The sequence below is a fragment of the Syzygium oleosum genome, unplaced genomic scaffold (assembly GCF_021117445.2).
Source record: "Syzygium oleosum isolate NSW1041296 unplaced genomic scaffold, Sole_v2.1 Sole_v2.13, whole genome shotgun sequence".
Taxonomy (NCBI): Eukaryota; Viridiplantae; Streptophyta; class Magnoliopsida; order Myrtales; family Myrtaceae; genus Syzygium; species Syzygium oleosum.
The window spans coordinates 3,325,570-3,349,042 of record NW_026607497.1 but is presented as its reverse complement, the minus strand read 5'-3'; the positions used below and the strand labels follow the sequence as shown (position 1 = coordinate 3,349,042).

Below are 23,473 nucleotides of genomic sequence, written 5' to 3'. Positions count from 1 at the left end.
TCAGACAAGGAAAAATTTCTGCTTTTCCTTGTACTTTCACGCTTTCTCTAATTACATTTTTATACTTTTAGTATGTCTAATCCAGTTCTTCTACTTTCATAAATTTTTTAATCAACTCCCCCGACACCAAATCCGATCAAAATTCAACTGATGAGACCATTAGACAACACCAAAGTATGATTATTAAAATATGTGGATGGCCACATAGACGTAGGTGGAAAAATATAGCCATGTAGACAATGTCAGAGTTTGATGTGAATAAAATTTAGCCATGTAAACACTCTCTTGGACGTCCACATTAAAAAAAGAAATCCACATCATACCATGACATCGTTTGAGGCCACTTCAGCTTAGATTCTGTTGGATTTGATGTTGAAAAGACTTCATCATTAGAAAGTTTGTAAAAGTAAAATAGCTTAATCAGATAAATTAAAAAGCATGGGGATTAGAAAAAGTGTAAAAGTAAGAGGCAATTTAGAATTTTAACGTCAAGCTGACTAGTTGTTTTCAAATGGAAGTAAATAATATGCTACGAAGAATCATCATTTATAACAGAGGAATCATAAGTCGAGCCATGTCGATGGAAATAAACATATTCAATACACATGCTATATAGAAACACCAGACATTTACAAGATGCCAGTTGAGACTTGAGAGAGTGTATCTATTCAAGCAACGAAAACAAAGGCCGTTGATAAGTAAGGAAGACACACCGAGAAACACAGAAACAGAGATGGTTATCATAGAGAGGAAAAGAAGGCATAAACCAAGCATATGTCATCACAGGAACCGGAGGTGCTTTGAACATCAATCGAGCAAGATGATGTAGTAATGGCGATAACTTCGATGTCCGCTGCTGTCAGAAGACAATTCATCCTCAGCTGATCATCTGCGGCTTCATCAGTCTAGGTGTAGAATGATTAAATTTTGTTAGTCATTTGCAAAGATCATCATCGTCCTACATAAAATATCGTGCCACATGACTATTAATGAAAAAGCTATCAACATATGATGGCGATGCATTTCGAGAAAGCTTACCAAAAACATGATCTGTGGCCCATTCGCTTGATGACACCTACACTCCTGCCTAATTTCTGTCCAATGTTCACGCTTCCGAAACCTCGGCCTCCATAGCTTTCACTAATAACAAAAGAAAACAATTGAAAGAAATTAGAGACTTCTTTTGCTAATCAAGTTAAAGCGAAAAGAATTTAAACAATCCAAAAAAAATTAGAGACTTCTCTAGGCAATCGAACTTGATGAAATTAAACAGAAAGAAATTCAACACGTGCAAATATGCAATTGGAAGTTCAAGAAAAGTATTCGTTTCTAAGGCTCCGTTTATTTCGCGGAAATAAATGATTTGAAAATTATTTTCTAGAGAATGATCGTTTAAAATAATTGGTCAATGAAAATATTTTTCGTTATCGACAAAAATATATATCTAAATATTTTCATAGACGATGAAAATAGTTTTCGTTTATTCATTTTTGCAAGTAACGCAAACGATTATTTTCAGGAAAATATTTTACAAATCATTCATTTGCCGTGAAACAAACGTATCCTAAAAATAAGAAAAAAATAATTTACAGTGATTTAATTTTTTGATGATTACAGTACAGTGATTAATTTAAAAATCAAAAAGGAGTTTGAAATTAAAAATAGGAGTACTGGATGAGGTAAAATAGAAAAGGCAACAAAAAGAAAAAGGAAAAAAAGCAGTTGACATGCTCTCTTAAACTGTCCCAACTAATAAAGTAGTACTTGGGAATTGACTCGATATTTTGGCACTTTTAAGTACTAGAATATTACCATTATTATTCTTTAAAAGTGATGGGATTCTTTTTTTCTTTTTTCTTTTTACCTTACTTTTTGAACAATGCCATGGCAACTGATTTTCAATGATAATATAACCATTTTTATGTACTTTCAAGCTGTAATAAAAGTTATACGCAATGGACCTAATAGTTAATATAAAGTTTTGAACAAAAGGGATTTACCGTAACGTGGGAGATGGATCTTTAGATGAAGAGAATAAAGGAAATGTAAAAGTGTGTGGGTGACTCACTCAATAAAATTGGCAAAGGGTTCAAGGGAGGAACGGGCAAGGGGATGGTCCCACTCCAGCGACTCCCACGTTTGCTGATCCATCCAAATCTCTCGAAGAGAGGGGGGAGGAGAAGGGACGCCATTGTGAAGTGGGCCCAGTCGTAAAGGAATCCTCTTTAGCTTCGGACAATTATATATAGCATAATATCGGATTGAATCGCAACTCACGATCCCATCACATATCCTCTTCAGTTCCGGAAGATTGCATAGAGTCAGTCTTGTTAAATTTGGGAAGGAGGAGTGTGTCATGCCGGGATCAATGCCTATTATCACCTCTATGCCCTTGCAGCCTTCGACTTTTATCTCTTGGAGGAAAGGGAGGTGGGGCAACATGCGAGGCGTCAGCAGCACCCCCTTCATGTTGTTGCATCCAGTTATTTCAAGAACTGTAAGAAGACAAGTGGCACCGATTGGCAATGGCCCACCTATTATTTCCTCTAATTTCTCACAATCGTATATTCCAATGGACTTGAGATTTGGAAGGCGAGTGAATAGCCACTCCCATTCCACCGCTCTCTTCATTTTAGGACACTCGGACACTTCCATATGGTTTAGACTGGGCGCAGCTAACTTGATCCCCTCCAGTTCCTTTGAGCCCTCGATTTTAAACGATTGTAGACGTGGAAGCCCCTGCCCCTCCTCCAAGAGATGCTTCAGTTTGAAACATCTAGTGATATTCAGGACCCGCAGGTGAGGGAAGTGGAGAGGACCCAGCTCCTCCAACTTCTCCCATTCCTCTATAGTCAGCTCCTCCAGATTCTCCAGTGGGCCTACCTCGCTCAAACTTGTCACCCCACTGCCCCGTCCTATTTTCAGTACTGGCACATTTTTCAGAAGCAGAATGTAGCCATCACCACCAATTTCTCCATCTACCCTTGCCGCAATACTGTCACAACTTTCGATAATTATAGGCCTCTTTTGATTGCGCCGATTGGAGAAATCCTCTGCTCCACGATGTTCAAAAAAACAATTGAAAGAAATTAGAGACTTCTTTGATTAATCATATTAATGAGAAAAGAATGTGAACAATCCGAAGAAATTAGAGACTTTCCTGGCCAATCGAACCAAATCAAATTAAACAGAAAGAAATTCAATATGTCCAAATATGCAATTGGAAAGTTGAGAAAAGAGTTCCTTTCTAAAAACGAGAAAGACTAATTTACACTGGTTTAATTTTTTGCTTAAAATATTGTGATTAATTTCAAAATCTGATTGGACTTTGAAAGCGAAAATAGAAGTAGTGGATGAGGTAAAACAGAGCAAGCAACAAAAACAAAAGGTAAAAAGCATTTAATATGCTCTCGTAAATTCTCCCAACTCCTAAAGTAGAACTTAAGAAATGACTCCATGGTTTAGCACCTTTAAATGTCATAATTTACCAAAACGAAGAAGAAGTGTAGTATTTTTAAGGTGCAATAGGGAAAAAAGGGGTGAGGGCTGTTGCCAATAGAGTATCCGATCCGAACCGAAAAATCGAATCGAGATATGAGCCGAACCGAATCAAAAATTTCGTGCATTTTGATTCGGTTCTGTTCTCGGTTTGGATAATGAAAAATAACCATTCTTTTTTTAGATTCAGTTTTTTCCGGTTCGGTTTGGATCAATCCGAACGGAAAAAATAACGTTTCTGTTTTTTACCCTAACCTTCGTCTCGACTCTCTTCTTTCTCACCCCTCCCGAATCCTCAAATCCTCTCTTTCTCTGGCCTTGTTTCACTGCTCAGCCCCTCGAACTTCATTCTCGAGCCGATTGAGCTCGACCTTGACGGGATCTGTGTCATGGAGCAGGTGTCGGCGTCGAAGTTGGGTCAGACCGAGGTCCTCCTGCGGGAGCCCCTCCCACCCTCCTTGAAGGACGCCGACACCGTGAGGGGCGGGGTGGCCTCTGCCCTGCCGTTGCTGCAGCAGGTGGTGAGCTCTGCGGGCGCCCCCCCGTCGCCGAATGCCTCCGCCATCACCGATCTGATCAATGCTCCTCGTCCACTCATGCCCGAAGATCCATCCACTAGGGTTTCGACCACAGGATGAGAGAGAGAGAGAGAGAGAGGGGGGAGAACTGGGAAGAAGGCGACGGCGTTGTAGAGCGAGAGAGAGGGAGTAAAGCGAAATGGGGATGAGAGAGAGAGAGAGCAGTATCTCAAGGTAAATCTCTAAAAAAAATAAAAAAAAATTTGGATTTAGAGAGGACTGATAAGACTGGTATGAAGTTAAAAAGTCGAAAACCAATAACCCAATCGAACCAAATCGAATCGATTTTTTGGTTCGGTTCATATATTTAGTTTTAATCGAGGTTTGATTCGGTTTAAACGAGCATCTCTAATGGTTCGGTTCGATTCGATTTTTTAAGAAAATCGAATCGAATCGAACCATTGACACCCCTCTCGCCAGTATTATTGTTTGAAAGTAAAGGGAGTGTTTTCTTTATCAAAATTTCAATAATAATATAACCATTTCGATATAACTTTCAAGCTGTAATTAAAGTCATGCGCACTAGGTTAAACAGTTGGTATAAAGTTTGGAAGAAAAGGGAACTCACTGTGCCGCAGGAGATGGATCCTTAAAAGGGCACGCCGGAGATGGAGAGGATAAAAGAAAAGTAAAAATTTGTGGGTGACGACTTACCATAAAACCTGACAAAGTGTTCAAGTGAAGGTCGCGAAAAGGGTTTGTCCCGCGCCAGCGATTTCCACGTCAGCCGATCTATCAAAATACTCCGAAGAGAGAGGGGAGGATACTCCAGCGACTCCCACGTCAGCTGATCTATCAAAATGCCCTGAAGATAGAGGAGAGGACAAGAGAGCCCATTGTCAAGCAGAGGAAGCCTCTTCAGCTTCGGACAATTTTTAACATCAATACATTGGAATGAAACCCAATTCTCGATCCCATCACATGTGCTCTTTAGCTCCGGAAGATTGCATAGAGTCAGGTGGATTAAATTTGGGAAGAAGGGGTGCCTCACATCGGGAACAGTGCCTATTATCACCTCTATGCCCTTGCAGTCTTGGACTGTTATGTCTTGGAGATAAGGGAGACGAAGCAACATGTCATGCGTCAGAAGCACCCCCCTCATGTTGTTGCATCCATATAGTTCAAACTCTGCGAGAAGACAAGTGGCACCAATTGGCGTTGCTGGCCCACCACCTATTATCTCCTCTAATTTCTCACAATTGCTTATTTTAATGGACCTCAGATTGGGAAGGCGAGTGGCCAGCCGCTCCCATTCCACCGCTCTCTTCATTTTAGGACACCTGTACACTTCTATATTATAAAGAAGAGGTGCCACCATATTAATCTCCTCTAGTTCCTCTGAGCCCTCGATTCTAAACCATTGTAGACGTGGAAGCCCCTGCCCCTCCTCCAAGAGATGCTTCAGTTTGGAACACCCAGTGATTTTCAGTCTCTGTAGGTGAGGGAAGCGGACGGCGCCCAGCTCCTCCAAATTCTCCCATTCCTCTATCGTCAGCTTCTCTAGATTATCAAGTAGGCCTATCTCGCACAAACTTATCACCCCACCACACCGTCCAACTTCCAGTACTTGCACATTTTTCGGAAGTAGAGCGCGGCCATCCCCACCAATTTCTCCATCTACCGTTGCCGCAATACTATGGCAACTTTCGATGATTATATGCCTCTCATGTATATCCATAAAGGAGTAGTATCTAGATTCATACAACCTCAATTTGTATGGTCGGGAGCTGTTTTGCTCGAGAAACCTCACGCATGCATTGAATGTTTCAACATTTGAAACAGAGCAATAGAGTCCTTCCACCTTCGCTAATATTTCCTCGTCCCAAACCGTCCTCTTTTTAATCACCAAATATTGCAAGTTCACCAGCTTCCCCAACACTCCTTCTGGTAACGTCTCGATCTTTGTGCCACTTAGGTCGAGGTAACTCAACTTTACCAACATCTCCATCCCCTCTGGCACTTCTTCAAGCATTTCACATCCACTCATGTCCAACTTTCTTAGGGATCCCAACTTTTGTACACAAGGTATACGACATAATTCGTTACACTCTCGGAGCAACAGTGCTTCCAAGCTCTCTAAGTGAGAGATGGCATTTGGTAATTCCGTGAGTCGAGTGATGCTGAGATCTAGAACCTTCAGCCCCTTCATATGCTTGAATCCTTCTGGTAATGTCTTGATCATTGTGCATTGTAGGTCGAGGTAACTCAACTTTACCAACATCTCCAACCCCTCTGGCACTTCTTCAAGCATTTCACACCCACTCATGTCCAACTTTCTTAGGGATCCCAACTTTTGTACACAAGGTATATGACATAATTTCTTACACTCTCGGAGCAACAGTGCTTCCAAGCTCTCCAAGTGAGAGATGGCATTCGGTAATTCCGTGAATCTAGTGTAGCTGAGATCTAGAACCTTCAGCCCCTTCATATGCTTGAATCCTTCTGGTAATGTCTTGATCATTGTGCCTTGTAGGTCGAGGTAACTCAACTTTACCAACATCTCCATCCCCTCTGGCACTTCTTTAAGCATTTCACACCCACTCATGTCCAACTTTCTTAGGGATCCCAACTTTTGTACACAAGGTATATGACATAATTTCTTACACTCTCGGAGCAACAGTGCTTCCAAGCTCTCCAAGTGAGAGATGGCATTCGGTAATTCCGTGAATCTAGTGTAGCTGAGATCTAGAACCTTCAGCCCCTTCATATGCCTAAAGAAAGATTCGTGGATAGCTTCCAGAAACATATTGTTATTCAACGATAGGCTCATAAGTTTAGGGCAATTTGGTGATATGCCATCCGGGATTTCTTGTATATCGTTGCCCTGTAAAAAGACTTTCTCTAAACGATCGGTCCAGAACTCTTCCTCTGGAATTTCTTTCAATCCCATTTCGGCCTTGACCACGTGTGTTGTGCTCCTCATTATATGCAATGCCATGCCTCTTATCAACGGGTGTAGAGATATATGTTGTCCATCTTCATCACAAAGGCAACCCTTTCTTAATTTGTCTAGTATGATGTTACCCTGTTCGTACAGTTCTTGCCGGGAGCCAATTCTATCTAACAAACCCTCATCTATGAAAGACTCTATCAACTTTGTTTTACTAGATTTTTGATATACTTGTGCTAAATGCAAGAAACACTGTTGCACCTGAGAATCACCCAAGTTCACGTAACTAAGTTTCAGTCTCTTGAACACGTTAAGTTCCACCCTCGACTCTTCTAATTTCCACAACATGCCTTTCCATTCGTGCACTTCCTCTACTCTCCTCATGTGAGTTGCAATCTCAATGATCCCAAGTGGCAAACCCCCACACTTATCAACAATGGACTTTGCAATTTTTTCGACTTCTGAAGGAAGTTCTCTCCCAAAGCAGAGTTTCTCTCTAAATAAGCTCCAATCATCTTCATTTATTTTTGCTAGAGGTTTTATTTTGATTTCCTTTTGGCAGAGCATCTCATGACACACATTTAGCGATCGAGTTGTCAATACCAACTTAATGCCACCCTTCTCAACTGGAATTCCCACATCCTCAAAGTCGAAGTGCATCCACAGGCCATCTAAAATTAATACAGCTCTCTTTTTCTTTAAATGCCTATTCAACATGGACGCCCTCCTTTTCACGTCCTTATCCTTTGAGAGGTTGTCTAGTCCGATTGCATTGGCAATCTCGTCTTGTAGTTCACAGAAGCTAAACTCTTGAGCTACAGTGACCCAAAACACGTCATTGAAGGCAGAATTCTCAAGCATTCTATTATGGACATGCATTAAAATGGCTGTCTTGCCAACTCCTCCCATTCCATAAACACCAATGATGAAAATTTCATCCTCCATTAAATAGTCACAAATCTCTTCGATTGTCTGCTCGCTTTTTTTGCCTACTAGCTTTGTTGTTACCAAAGGTGAACTTTTCCTACATCCCGCGCCATGTGTTGTCAACCCTCTTTGGAAGCTACAATAGCCTAGAATCTCTTCAATTTCTTTGCTCAAGTCGTCCACTCTTTCTACTTGCTGCGCAAAAAAAGATTTTCCTTCTCGGAATGCTTGGACCATACTCCAGTCTTTTATCCTTTTTGATTGCCTATACCATGTCTCCAACTCATCCAAGTCTGCTACTCGTCTGCTTAGTTCTTCCAGCTTTCTTTTCAGAGTTGGCATATATTCGCCAACAAGCCCAAAAACACCTGATCGACTATCCATGAGTGCATCATCTGTCCTCGCGTCTAACATCAAGGAAATACTTATAGCATTTTATACAAACATAATATTCATAAAACAAATTGAATTTATGAAAAGAAGAAACCATCAATTATGTCTAAATGAAATTAGATAAACAATATGAGTGTAAATAAAGGATCAAAGTTTCAAGGAAGGCGGGGTATTTGGGGTTGAGTACTTGCCTTGTTCCTGGGCTTGGTCTCTTAATGGGTTGATGAGAGGGTATAGTTTAGGTACGTTGGGTTTAGGTTCTACTTTGGGTTTTGGGTCTGCTGGGTTTAGTTGGTGTAGGTTTGGGTTGAGCCTTTTGGCTCTTGGGGTACCTATGGCATGGGTTGAACTGATATTTGAGCCTGTATGGGATGGGTTGAATTGATATTTAATTAGGCCTGTATGGGAAGTGGTTCTCCCTATATTTTATATTAATATACAAATATGAAAATTGAAGTATGTATTTTAGCAGAAATTACTCGTTTCAATACTTTGAACAAAATAAACTACATTACTGTAATATTGAGAGAAAATAATAAAATCTTTCAAAGAAATACTTTATAGGAAGAGTTACGAAAAATGTTAGAATTTTCAATAAGTGTTAATTTGCAACATTAAAAATTATTAAACCAATCTTTTTTTGCTGGATGAAACTCATGGTATGGAATGGGGCAAGTAATCCAAGTTGACGGCAAAATGAGTCGAGAGTGCAAGAAAATACTACTTGCAAAGAGAATCAATCTCTTGCAATTTAGACTCATATGTCTCGACCAAAAACAAAAAAAACTCCTGTGTGTCACTCTTAAAGGCAACCCTCAAGAAAGAGCTTGTTATTACATAATTATATAGACGCTAACATATATGTACCCATTCTTTCAAAAAGTTCGAGCAGTACAATACTAGAAAAATTTAGATCAATCCCATAAGGCAAAAGTAGAAGTTAAAAATAAAAGTCACCGTAACAAGACCTTAAGTTGAATTTTAAAATTAAAATCGAAAATAAAGGAGATATACCTTGTTTCCACATGTAATGTACAAAGACTAATGCCCCAACACTGTCCTATTAAAAAGGAGCAATACTTGCTTTCAATTTGATCTTTGATTGGTGGGTGATCCATTTGGATGTTACTCACCCGTGACGGTAATTAATAGCACTAAGAAAAACGAAACCACACAATATTGATGGCTTGGAGGCAATGGATTACAATCTCTCGCCCCATTATCGTACTTTAGTTAATGTCCCAACAATTCCAGCCATACTTAATTAAAAATTTGAAAACAAGTAATATTCATATAACTTAAATTTAATATGATTGAAGGTGTTTTTATTTAAAGTCTCATATAGGTGGCATTTGAATATGAAAACAATCAATTGAAGGATGATTTGGAGATAAGTATGAATCATTGAAAGAGCAAAAAATTTATTATACGCGATCCGAAAATAGTTATATGTGTGCAAGTGTTATATCTTGTGTGGACACATATTTAACAAATGGGGAATATTTCTTAGATGTATGTGCTTGTGTCATTTGGATAGCATGGGAGTTGAACTTAGCTCCGCCATCATTCATTATAATACAAAATAAGAAGTCTTATCTTATTTCTCTAATCATATGAGAAATAACTAGCAACGGTGCAATCTTAACCCCATATTTTTCCTAAGGAAACTGGACAAATTAAAAGGGAAAAAAAGAAACATAAAATTATTAATGACCAAATATTCAAATGATTTTATACTTGTATTACGAACTGTTCCAATGTGACGAGATACGGTTCTTTTTACTGAAATTTTATGAAATATTGTCAATCTGTTAAGTTCAAGTTAACCACATTGTATTATGTCGTGTTCAATTTAGGCTCGGTTTTCTCAATAGATTTATATTGTATTCGAGTCATGTTTTTGCCGGTACGAAACACTTTGTATTCATTTTACTTTATACAACTCATTGTAATTTGATTTCTCTTTTCTATTTAGTATCAAAATCCAAATCGAGAAAGAAGTAAAAAGGGTGGCTAGCTTGGATTTTAGTGTGCAATTAAGCGATTCCGCAATTCATATAAACAAAAATTCACTAGCAAAAGGAAAAAGTATAGCGGAAGGACTAACGCAGGCCATTTTTTAACATAAAAAAGATGGAGGGATGATTTTGATTTTCGGACAAACTAGAAGCGCCACCGTTAATATTATTCCTTTAATAAAATAAAATGACAATCTTTATTCCACTCTTTCTCGCATCCGGTTGCCCACCTCTCTAAAGTGAAACTTGTGGTCAGTATGCCACCGTTAGAAATTTACTATAACTGCGCCGTCCTCCTAGCAGGACTCTTCCACGATTTGAAAGAGAGCCATGGAGCCATGGCTTTTCAAGATTTGAATGTCACCCTTCAAAGCATTTGTCTGCTCATTTTCTAAGAACCATTAGTTATCATTGACCCGACTCTTATCAAACTCCTCTCTTCCAATTAATTCCTGTCTATTTTGTGTTTTCTATTACTAATAGAAATCTAAGCGTCCTGCCTATATCCCTATTCTTAGCTAAGGATTAGAAGACAAAGTAAGCGTCCTGCACGAGCTGTAACATATGGTGAATTTGGAGATGCACATACCTTGTGGAACCTCTGTATTGGGTTCTCCCTCTTCTGCATTCACTGGGGCTGGCATGTTAGTCAAAGGTTCAGGTGCGAGATCTGGACGGCTTCTAGGATAACTAAAATTCCACGGCTGACTGGAAGAATCACCAGCTTGAGATTGAGGTTGTTGTGGCGAGAATGGAAATTCCCCCCACGGGATCATGTTTTGAGCCGGAAGAGACTGACTCGGCAAATTTGTCTCAAGCAATGGAAGAAAGGCTGATGAACTTGCACCTACAGTGCTTATGACATCAGACCTCAGGTCCGGCATGGCAGCAAATGAAGGCTCTCTCCGAGCATCTTCATTGTTCGCAGTCACAGGCAGATGCGGACCCTCTTCAACATTGCCCTCTGCTCCATTGCTCGGCTCTGCCGCTCCTTTACCCTTCAACGCATTTCTGGCTTCCGATCTCACTCGGCCGTCGACGTCCTTGCAGTCATTGATCCCATATCCTGCAACTCCGGCTAAGTGGGCCTTGATCCTGGTCACACTTCCGCCATACTCCTTGCTGCAGAAGTTACACTTCCACTTGTTGTTAGGCAGGAACTTCACATGATCCCGAAAGGAGTCCTTCTCTCTGGGCATTTTCTTAGTGTCCCTCAAAAGAATGAGCAGATATGTTTCAAGGAAGACCTTGGATCTTTTTGTGGTGAAGAATGGCGTCGGGAGCCGGTAAGATATTTAAATGAATTTTGGAGTTGGGAATAGGGTGAAAGTCTTCGTCAATCTCCAATTCTTTTAGAAAGAAGGCCCTGCTTCAGTGACCCCACCCTCATTTCTTGCCAACTTCTCTTTTCACTCTCGGATACGAAGAAAACATGTTTGGTTCAACGATGCACACGGTAAAACCATCCAGTTTACACGCATCGAGTATGGCTTTGACCGGCCGCTTTGAAAGGTAGTTAGAGTTGGGATTCGCGACGTGGCTCAGACATGGACCTATAACATCTCTGACGAAGCGGTTGACCGACCACTCAGAAAATTATGGAAGTTATTTATGGTAAAGCGCAAAAAAGTCTTCGCTCTTTGCTCACCGGAACCATTAAGGGAAAAGGACAGATACCAAAGACTTTAAAAGTGGCCCTTTAAGTCAAAGTCTGCCTTAACTCCGTGCCCAGCCCTCTAGAATGATTCTTTCAATCTAAAGATAAATTAACGTCTTTAATTTCAACACATAATTTTAATGATCAAAATGTATTTGCACACAATGGATTTAGGATTGAAATTAACGGCTTTAATTTCAACACATAAAGAGCAAAGACTTTAAAAGTGATCGTCTAAGTCAAAGTCTGAGTCAACTATGTGGCCAGCCCTCTAGAAAGATTCTTTCTATCTAAAAGATAAATTAACGTCTTTAATTTCAACACATAATTTCAATGATCAAAATGTTTTTGCACACGATGGATTTAGAATTCAAATTATGGCCATTTTTCTCCCTTCCTCCTCAGTTTTATGAAACGAGGTAGTTTCATAGGATTCTACTTCTTTGCTCGGTGGGTTCTTTTTGTACCCTCTTATCTCACATCAATGACAAGGCCACTAGACATCGGCCCGTGGTTGAGCGGCAACAATTCTCTATTTTGCTCTCTAATGGACAATTAATTGGTAGCAAAAAAAATAAAATAATAATAGTAATTTACTTGTGAGAGAAGGTTCATTCGCCACCATACTTAATCTAACTAGGAGGTATTAAAGCCTGTGAATCACGGGTGACGGCTAAATTCGGGCACAATTGCGATAATTTTTCATATCGAGACAGATATTTTAATTTTCAGGATGATAAAATATTAAAATGGATAATTATTGTGGCAAAATGCTTTTGAAATGACCTAAAAAAAGTCGCCTGTTTCACAATGCATACCTATTAGAACAAACAAGCTGTGAATTAGTCATGTCCACAGATTGAGGAAATGGTTTTGAGATGTATCAGAGTAGCTTGCACGGCCATGGGTTGAGGAAATGTACCCGTCTCTAGCCAGTAGCTATTCTCTTATTCATGTACTGATCTCAAGAGAAGGATTTCTACAATCACTAAGGCTGGCGACTGGCAGAGGGAAATAAGGAAAAAAGAAAAAAGAAAAAGGAAACGTAAAAAAGGGAAAGCAAAAAAGAAAAAAGGAAAAAAAATTCAGAAAATTTTAAAAAGAATTATCAAAATTGTCAACTTTAGTGTCGGCCATATCACGTAGGATAACCGGCACTACTTAAATCGCCACGTCAGTATTTTCAGGCCAAAATTAGTCGGGAGGACTAAATTGGCAAATCATAAAAAGATTAGGACTAAATTAGCAAATCGTTAAAAGATTTAGGATTAAATTAACCAAAATTAAAAGATTTAGAGCTGAATTTGCACAAATATAATAGGTTTATGACTTTTTTTTTTGTTAATTTCCCCTACAAGTTCCTTCACACTAGCAACCAAAATATCACAGCTACTCAAAGAAAATAGTATCCCATATTGATATTATCGGGGCTAATCCCATATGATTGTTGGCGCAATCACTAGAAGTAGTATATATTGGAGGATTAGGAACATGATGATCTCGAAGAAACGAACTCAACCATACTCATCTTCTTCTACTATCTAAATTTTCCATTCTTTATGAGGTGATATTCATTGTTCGTGGTTTATGGCTGAACGTATTTACTTTAAATCCGCTCCACTTGTTATTATATGAAAATATCATTTGAGACTTCATTTCGTTCATCGTTAGTGAAATATACATTTTTCTCCCTTAATTTGAAGGTAAATTTGGGGCCCTAAGGGGGGCAGGGGCCAGCACTAGCCCCAGGGGCGCTGCACCTCCCTAGGTAAGTCAATGCCCCTAGATATTTTTGCCGACCATATTTATTAAGCAGGTGGAAACCGATGTGTTTGGAAAAGTAGGTACAATAACATGAGGGTGAATTTCCTAAAAAAATCTCCAAATTTACGTCAAGTTTCAAATCTATTTTAAACTTTTTGAATTTTATTTTACATAAAAAAATTATCAAAATTCAATTTATTTTTAAAAATATATCACAGTGATTCAATCCTAACTTGATGTAATACTTTCACGTTGATAATAAATCCACATCAACAAAGTAATGAAGCAATAGGTACAAATCAATGTTACATTTTCACTTCGATAACAAATCCACCTCAATAAAAATTGTTAAAATTCTCTAAAACAAAACCGTTCTAGGATATGAAAATTAGGGACGATAACAAATTCACCCTAATTTTTTTTTAATTTAAAGAAAAACCTAATTTTTAAGTTCAGTTCAAGATTTTCCCAAACTTTTCCTTGTCTAAAAAAAGCTTCATGATTTTGTCGGTATGAATTTATTATTGACATGAAAGTGCCACGAATAAAGGCACCTTCTGATAAAGAACGAAAGGGGCAGGAAAATGGGGAGACGTTCATGGTGGTCTGCTGAGTTGCGTGTGGAATAAAATATGGTTACTGGTGAGAACAGAATAAAGATTCACAAGGGTTTAAGTCAAAGTGGGCGGCAACTTTATGCACAGCCCTGTCCAAAGATAAATTAACATCTTTAATTCACTTTTCTTTATAGAAAAAGGACATTGCAATACACAATTTTTTTCAATGATTTAAATATGGTTCCACATTGGATTTAGGATCAAATCGACCATTTTCCTCCCTTCCTCCTCAGTTTTATGAAACTAGGTATCTGCTTGGGGGTTACTTTCGTCCCTCCACAAACCACAAAGTATTTATTTATAATCGATGATCGAGTTGGCAAGCACTTAGCCAGTGGTCGGTGCATGACACGGAGTTTTCTCTAAAATCTAGTTAGAAACTAAGATCAATATTTCATGAATATGAATAATAAAAGTATAAAAGCAAGACTAGGATAGAAGCTTCACAAAGGAACTGTCTAATTTTGGAGTCCAAGCGAGTAGTTACATAGGAAACACACTAACGAAAGATTTTTAATGTGACACCTATCCAACTTTAGAGCTCAACTAAAAGGAGACGTCTTTTGAAAGTTATATCAATTGTATATTTCCTTAGGATATTACACGTATATTGGCTGATAAGATTGAATGTTTTGTAATTATGCCTATTCCAAATTTCTGATTATCATTCAAGCGAATGGGATCAAGCTGAGGTCAACCCGATCCTACCAGTGAATTGCAACAGTAGTGTTAGAAATACTAAGATTTGCCTAGTAAATTAATTTACTTAGTGATGTAACAATCCGTAAGTAATTATTTTCGTCGGTAAAATCTTTTGACCACTCAATAGAAAATCTATCACTCGATTTAGCAAACAAATTCAGTCGACAAGTCTTAGTATGCCTAGATTATCAGAATTCTTTCAATCATATTTCTAACTATTCAAAAAACTTCAATTAGGATTCAAGCACAAGGGTAAAAAAAAAGATTCTTTATATGCGGTTGACCCGAAGCAACCCGGAATTTCCAAATTGGATTGACCCAACTTTTTTTGCTGTCTTTGGGTGAAAGTCTTTTAGAAAGAAGGCCCCGCTTCAGTGACCCCACCCTCATTTCTAGCCAACTTCTCTTTTCATTCTCAGATATGAAGAAAACACGTTTGATTGGGTTCTGGAAATTTTGCAGTTCAGATTTGCAACTACTTTTCTGTGTTTTTTCAATGTTTTATTCTCTTCGGGAACGTGGTTTTCTTTCTCGTTCAATGTTCATGGGTGTGCACTCTTTCTTGGGTAATCTTTCTCTCTCTCTCATGCACTCTCCCTTCAGCCCCTAATCTCGTCCTTGACTCCGCCCGCTTACAGCAAAATTCACGGGTCAGCCGCACCCTCAAGTTTTTCCATCTACTTGGGTTCTTTACAAACTAATTCTAAGGATACATGGTAATCTCTCCGGTTTACACGCATCAAGTATGGCTTGACTGACTGACCACTCAGCTAATTATGCAATTTATATTTTATAAAGCAATAAAAGTCTTACCACCCGCCTGGGTGACGCTGCTGGAGCGCGCACTCTTCCTCTCGCAAAAGGTTGAGTATTCGAATCCCGGGTGCCGCAGGGTGACTTAACCGGTGCAAGTGTGTGGTGACTAGCACGTGTCGCCCCCAGGGTTTACCTCCCGGCTGTCGGCCGTGCGGGGGTTCCCTGGGTCACAAAAAAAAAAAAAAAAAGTCTTCGTTCTGTGCTCACCGGAAACATTAACTATCTTATCTAGTAGAGAACATATTCCGGAAAAAAATCTTCAGAACTGTTGTTTCTGAAACCAGACCAGATATGACTTTGGTACGAATTAGTGCATAGTTTTTCTGTTCTATATTGGGCCGATTAAACAACTGAAGTGGTCTTTTTTTCGTACAGATATAGGATATCTGGAAATTTAAGTACATTACAGGTTAAAATCCTCCGATAGAGTATCACGAGTTGAAACAGAAAATTCAGAGAGGCATACTTAACGAGGGTAAAATATACGTACAAGGAGGACTTTAGCTCCGGTCCAGTTGCTGCACAAACGGAGGCAAGAAAAAGAAAAACTTCTGATAAAGTACGAAACGAAGAGGCAAATGGGGAGAAGTTGATGATGGTCTGCTGAGTTGCGTGGGGAACGAAATAAAGTTGCCGGGGAGAACAGGACAAAGACTTACAATGGCACGAGTCAAAGTGGGCGGCAGCTTTATGCACAGCCTGTCTAAAGGTGAATTGACATCTTTAATTGATTTTTCTTTGTAGAAAAGGACATTGCAACACATTTCAATGATTAAAACATGTTTTCACATTGGATTTAGGACAAAATGACCTTTCTCTCCCTTCCTCCTCAGTTTTATGAAACTAGGTTGCTCCATAGGATTCTACTTGTTTGCTTTGGTGGGTTCCTTTCGTCCCTCGCGTCCGACATCAATGACAAGACCGCTGGACATGGGGCCCGTGATTGAGGGGCATTGACCCCTTAGGCTGCGAATGGTAATCATTCTGTTTCAGAAATCAATTTCTGGTCAGAAATTGATTTTTCTATTTCTGTTCCTGGAGGAGTTTCTTAGCAAAAAAACACGTTTGATAACGACACAAAATTTCTATTTCAGAAACAGAAATTTGTTTGATAACGGTACAAAATTTCTTCTTCTCGGGTGGTCGGCGGGCGGTGGATGGTGGTGGGAGGAGGGCGGGTGGCGGCGGGAGACGGTGGGAGGCGGTGGGAGGCGGGCGGCGGCGGGAGGACGGTGGCCGACGGTGGGAGATGGTGGCCGATGGACGGCGGGCAGCGGTGGGAGGTGGGTGGCGACCAAAAGAAGGCTGCCGGCGGTGGGAGGCAGGTGGCGGTGGGAAGAGGGCAGCCGGTGGTGGGAGATGGTGGCCGGTGGACGGCGGCCGGCGGTGGGAGGTGGGCGGCGGTGGCGGGAGGAGAGAGGCCGGGGGTGGGAGGCGGGTGGCAGAGGGAGAAGGTGGCCGGCGCACGGCGGCCGGCGGCCCACGGTGGGCGGTGGCCAAAGGCAGGCGGCGGTGGAGGGAGGAGGGAGGCCGGGGGTGGGAGGTGGGTGGCAGCGGGAGACGGTGGTTGGTGGTGGGTGGCGACCGCAGGCCGTCGGTAGGGGGAGGAGGGTAGGCGGCGGCCGGCGATGGGCGGCGAGTGAGCGACCGGCTAGTAGTGAGGGAAAGTGATGAGAAGAACAAAAAAATTTTGTTTCTCATTTCTGTTCCAGAAATAGAGAAGTAAAAAATTTTAACTTCTGATTTCTGTTCTAAACTTATTTCTGGAACAAAAATTTGTTCCAGAAATAGAAATTAGAATTTCGTTACCAAACGGATTTCTGTTCCAAACCTATTTCTGGAACAGAAATAAAGAAATAGAATGGTTATCATTCGCAGCCTTATTTTCCAAGAGGTGATCAAGGAAAGAAAAATAAGCACGGAATTGCAACTCAATCCCCTATTTTACAGAAGTCACCATCCTTCCACTACATATTAAGAATTTATTCGTAGCTTAAACATAGCTGCGGAAACAACTCAGTTGTGTCGGAAAATGACGCACATGACTTGAGTTGGCAAGCACTAAGCCAGTAGACAGTGCGTGAAAGCCAGTCCTTCTAGATCTGCCTTGAAACTAAGGACAACTTCTGAAGAGCATTAACAGTGAGAATTTATAGGCACTATTCAGGGTCGAAACTTCGCAAAGAAAACGATCAATTTGTGAGTGAACGTGAAATGTTTCATAGAAATACACTTATGAAACAAAAACTCTAACTATAAAATGACACTATCCAACTTTAGTTGACCTAAAAAGCGACATCTCTAGACAGTTATATCAATTGAATATTTCTTTATGAAATTACACATATATTGAAAGACAAGACTGAATGCTCTGTAATTATGCATAATTCAAGCATAACAAAAAAATATCTTCACATATAGGGTCAAGTCTAGTTAAACAGGGTCAACCCGACCCAACCCTTGAATTGCTTGAACAATGTTAGAAATATTAAGATTTAGCTAGTAAATTGATTTCCTTAGAGATGCGACAATCTGTAATGAGTTATTTCCATTAGCAAAATCTTTTAACCGCCCAATATTAAATTTATCACTTGACTTAACAAACAAATTCAGTCCCAATTCTTAGTATGCCTAGATTAATAGAGTTATTTTGACCATAATCAAAATCCCGCGCATTTTTATAGAAACACAACTTGCGCATAAGAAAATCAAACTTTTCATGACGTCCTCTTTGATAACAATGTAAAATTTCTATTTTCGGTGGGCAGGTTGCAGACTGTGGCGGGCAACCGGCGAGCGGCAGCGGTAGACGACGGAAGGCGGCGGCCGGCGAATGGGCGGCGTTGGGGGGTGGCGAGGGCGAGCGATAAAAGGAAATTATTATTTATGTTTCTATTCTAGAAATAGAAAAGTAACTTTTCATTTCTGTTCAAAATCTATTTTTGCGCTAAAAATTTGTCTCGGAAATAAAAAAAATAAAATTGCATTACCAAATGAATTTTTGTTATGAACTTATTTTTGAGAACACAAAAATAAAAAAATAAAATGATTATCATTTGCTTTTGCGGCTGGCGCATTAGCATTTCATCATATTCCATGAGCCTTATTTCCATGTGGGAAGGAAGCAGGAAATTTGATGCATTTAAAGTAAATGGTTTTGGAATTATTTGGCAGTAACTTGTCCCCCAAATGAAAATTTTCGCAAACCATCCCACCATGCCATGCTGTTTTTCTGATTTTGGCAATCCTTACTCTTTTAAATGGATCTCCATACATCTATGTATTTGGATCTCGACACATTCTTTCAATGGGAGCTTGTACGGTCCTTTGAAAGTATCAATAAACTCTAAAGTTTTCAATGAATGACTGAGTTCTTTACTTTCCTAATTCGATGTATGCCAACTCTCCCAGGAATGGTGCCTCGAGGGATTACAGCGCAGGCGCTCGACCCTTTCTTTTTCACTTAGAATTTGGAAATTTGGTTTATTAGTACCACTTTCGTAATCCTAGGAACGTTGCTAGTTAGCAACGTTTTAACCGATTATGTTGGGCCGGATAAATGGTCATCTTCAAATGTTCTATTGAATCTATTCTAAACTCGGTCCATACTGCCCAGTGACCAAGAATTCAAGCTCCAACCTCATTAAAGAAGAAGCTTAGAAGCGCCAACAATTAGAGAGCATCGACATAGCTCGTCCTACGTTAATTTCCTAAAAAGTCTTACATCCAAGGTCAACAAATGCATGCAATCGATCAACGCGGTCCGCTTTCGAAATGCATCCTGTGGCTGCGACCAACCTGCCCGATATCTTCTTCCACTTGAATTCCATAATAGATTTTTTAATCAATGACCAAGAACAGGACAACAAGGATAAGACAATATAGATTTATGAAACTTTAACTGTGTGCTCTTTTTGCACATCTCTTTTTTGGTGACGTGATGAAGTTTCCCGCTGCATGTGAACAGACTTTTCTTTGTCAACACGGTGGGAATTCGGTCAAGGACCGGAACTTCTCTGATGGAGATTCAAACTAGAATAATGACCCCTAGAAAGATGGAAAGAAGGAACCCATTAGTCTCAAAGTTCACAATTTTATATTGGAGCTTGTCGACGATTGCGTTTTGATCACTAATTTATGGTTCGACAAACATTGGAAATTAATATGTAGTCATTTGACATGTCCAAAAGCATTTAAACAAGACCTTAAAACGAACTGGTTTTAACGTTGTCCGGATGACAAGATGGTTGGATCAGACTGCATCCCTCACTAGGCTTCAGTTGGAAGGCTCCGATACAAAAGTCGGTTCCACCCCAGAGAAATGCGCAATGAAGACTGAAGTCACGGGGTCGATTGATGCTATGGACTACGAAGTGGTCCATATAGTTGCCTTTAGAATGGATAAGATAATGGGACATCCGTGATTTGCTAGTCAAAGTAATGAACTTTAGTTAACGTTTCAATGTCAGATAAACATCTTACCAGTCATCCTCCCTGTTATTTCCGCTACTGTTAGTCAAATGCTGATGTCTGATGCTGAAAACGCTGAATTTAATCCAATCAAAAAACCATTCACCAAATCTACACTTGATCATATTTTTCGCCTATAATTACATTAATTACCGCAAATAGCAGTCCCTTTATCCCTTCAAAAACACAGCTTAAACCTTGAACACCCGAAAGATGGATGTCCTGTGTGTTTTGCTTGTCACAGAAAGCTTGGTTTTGTGCTTCTCAGGCTTCGCGGCCGCACTTGACACTATCGATGTATCTCAACTGTTAAGTGACGGTGAGACAATAGCTTCGAGTGGGGGAACTTTTGAACTGGGGTTTTTCAGTCCAGGCAGTTCGAGGGGCCGTTACTTGGGAATTTGGTACAAGAACATCCCGCTTAGAACTGTTGTTGGGTTGCAAATAGAAGCAATCCAATTAACGGCTCTAGCAGCACGCTGATGATCAATAAAACGACGGAGCTGTGATGAATGTGGCTCATGGCTATGTAGCTCAGGCGGCACAAATGGTTGCGATTTTCGGAGGCAGCTTCCCAATTGCGGTCTTTGTGGCTTTTGCCATTCTGGGAGGAATACTAGCGTTTTACCTGTCGGAGACGGTGAATCAGCCCCCGTATGATACAATGGCTGGAATGGAAGCAGGGGAGAGTGCAAACACGAGTGTGTGAAGGAACTCAATTCTCTTACTTTAAACTAAACTTGATTAATGTAGACTTAAATGACTGTTCTTGAAAATAGGATTTTCCATCCTTTGTAAAAGAATTGAAGGGTCACGTACGGTCACAGCAGCATTGACTACAGGAACACATGATCACTTCTTTCTTTTTTCTTGGTTATCCCTTTTGGACCTGAGAAAGCCGGATGACAGAATTTGTCTCTTAAACAAGGAGAGAATGCTTGCCAGAGTATATCTTTCAGGTAGTGTTGCCTTAAAGCAGTTGCCATCGCATGATTAGAGCGCATTGTACTGATCTTCGACTCATAGTTGTTTTCGGATCAAGGCATTGTACTCCACATAATGAATCTATCAATTTTACTGACACGAGAGTATTAGGCTATATTGTTCACGGCAACACGTGGTGAGCTTACAATTCAGTGACTTCTAAGGAATCAGAATAACTAACCCTGCCATTGATACGTTCAAAAAGAAAACATGTATGCCTAACCATTATGCCACCAATGATTTTACTTTGATCCACTTATTTAAGCATCCAAACTGTGTATGTGAATGGTATCTGCCTTTATGCAAGAACATAGACCCCACAAGTTCTTTGAAATAAAAAGTCGAATTTACCACAAGACCACTGCTTAAGGGACTACCCACACTAGGCGGCACAACCAACTCAATGCAGAACATGCAGAAAATTGCATCTCTCAGACAAGGAAAAATTTCTGCTTTTCCTTGTACTTTCACGTTTTCTCTAATTACATTTTTATACTTTTAGTATGTCTAATCCAATTCTTCTACTTTCATAAATTTTTTAATCAACTCCCCCGACACCAAATCCGATCAAATTCAATTGATGAGACCATTAGACAACACCAAAGTATGATTATTAAAATATGTGGATGCCCTCATAGACGTAGGTGGAAAAATATAGCCATGTAGACAATGTCAGAGTCTGATGTGAATAAAATTTAGCCAATGTAAACACTCACTTGGACGTCCACATTAAAAAAAGAAATCCACATCATACTATGACATCGTTTGAGGCCACTTCAGCTTAGATCATGTTGGATTTGATGTTGGAAAGACTTGATTAGAAAGTTTGTAAAAGTTAAATGGCTTAATCAGATAAATTAAAAAGCACGGGGATTAGAAAGAGTGTAAAAGTAAGAGGCAATTTAGAATTTTAGCGTCAAGCTGGCTAGTTGTTTTCAAATGGAAGTAAATAATATGCTACGAAGAATCATCATTTATAACAGAGGAATCATAAGTCGAGCCATGTCGATGGAAATAAACATATTCAATACACATGCTACATAGAAACACCAGACATTTGCAACATGCCAGTTGAGACTTGAGAGAGTATCTATTCAAGCAACGAAAACAAAGGCCGTTGATAAGTAAGGAAGACACACTGAGAAATACAGAAACAGAGATGGTTATCATAGATAGGAAAAGAAGGCATAAACCAAGCATATGTCATCACAGGAACCGGAGGTGCTTTGAACATCAATCGAGCAAGATGACGTAGTAATGGCGATAACTTCGATGTCTGCTGCCGTCAGAAGACAGTTCATCCTCAACTGATCATCTGCGGCTTCATTAGTCAAAGATTAAATTTTATTAGTCATTTGCAAAGATCATCATCTTCCTATATAAAATATCGTGCCCCATGGCCATTACTATTAATGAAAAATCTATCAACATATGTATGGCGATGCATTTCAATAGAGCTTACCAAAAACATGATCTGGGGTACATTCGCTTGATGACACCTACAGTACTCCTGCCTAATTTCTGGCCAATGTTCGCCCTTCTGAAATCTCAATCTGCAAAGCTTTCACAAGTAACCAAAGAAAACAATAGAAAGAAATTAGAGACTTCTTTTGCTAATCAAATTAAAGAGAAAAGAATTTAAACAATCCAAAAAAATTAGCGACTTCTCTAGGCAATCGAACTTGATGAAATTAAACAGAAAGAAATTCAACACGTGCAAATATGCAATTGGAAGTTCAAGAAAAGTATTCGTTTTTAAGACTCCGTTTATTTCGTGGAAATAAATGATTTTGAAAATTTTTTCTAAAGAATGATCGTTTAAAATAATTGGTCAACGAAAATATTTTTCGTTATCGACAACAATATATATCTAAATATTTTCACAGACGATGAAAACAGTTTCGTTTATTCATTTTTGCAAGTAACGCAAACAATTATTTTTAGGAAATTATTTTCTAAATTATTAATTTTTCGTGAAACAAACATATCCTAAAAATAAGAAAAAAATAATTTATAGTGATTTAATTTTGAACAAAAGTGATTTACCGTAATGTGGGAGATGGATCTTTAGATGAAGAGAATAAAGGAAATGTAAAAGTGTGTGGGTGACTCACTGAAAATTTTGGCGAAGAGTTCAAGTGAGGAACGGGCAAGGGGAT

General features: G+C 39.5%; 1 protein-coding gene across 2 annotated transcripts in view; it reads right to left on the bottom strand.

Moving 5' to 3' along the window:
- The window catches only part of LOC115687689 (probable disease resistance protein At1g61300), a 154,703-nt gene that overhangs the window by 62,757 nt on the left and 68,473 nt on the right, over nt 1–23,473 (bottom strand). The window contains exons 4-5 of one of the 2 annotated variants that reach the window (XM_056316892.1): nt 10,894–11,151; nt 4,560–8,300 (exon numbers count right to left, since the gene is read on the bottom strand). In XM_056316892.1, the coding sequence (XP_056172867.1) occupies nt 4,666–8,300; nt 10,894–11,151 (3,893 nt within the window). In that variant the 3' untranslated portion in view covers nt 4,560–4,665. Of the gene's footprint in view, nt 1–4,559; nt 8,301–10,893; nt 11,152–23,473 lie in introns of those variants that run through there. The other variant, XM_056316893.1, reaches the window with a different exon arrangement.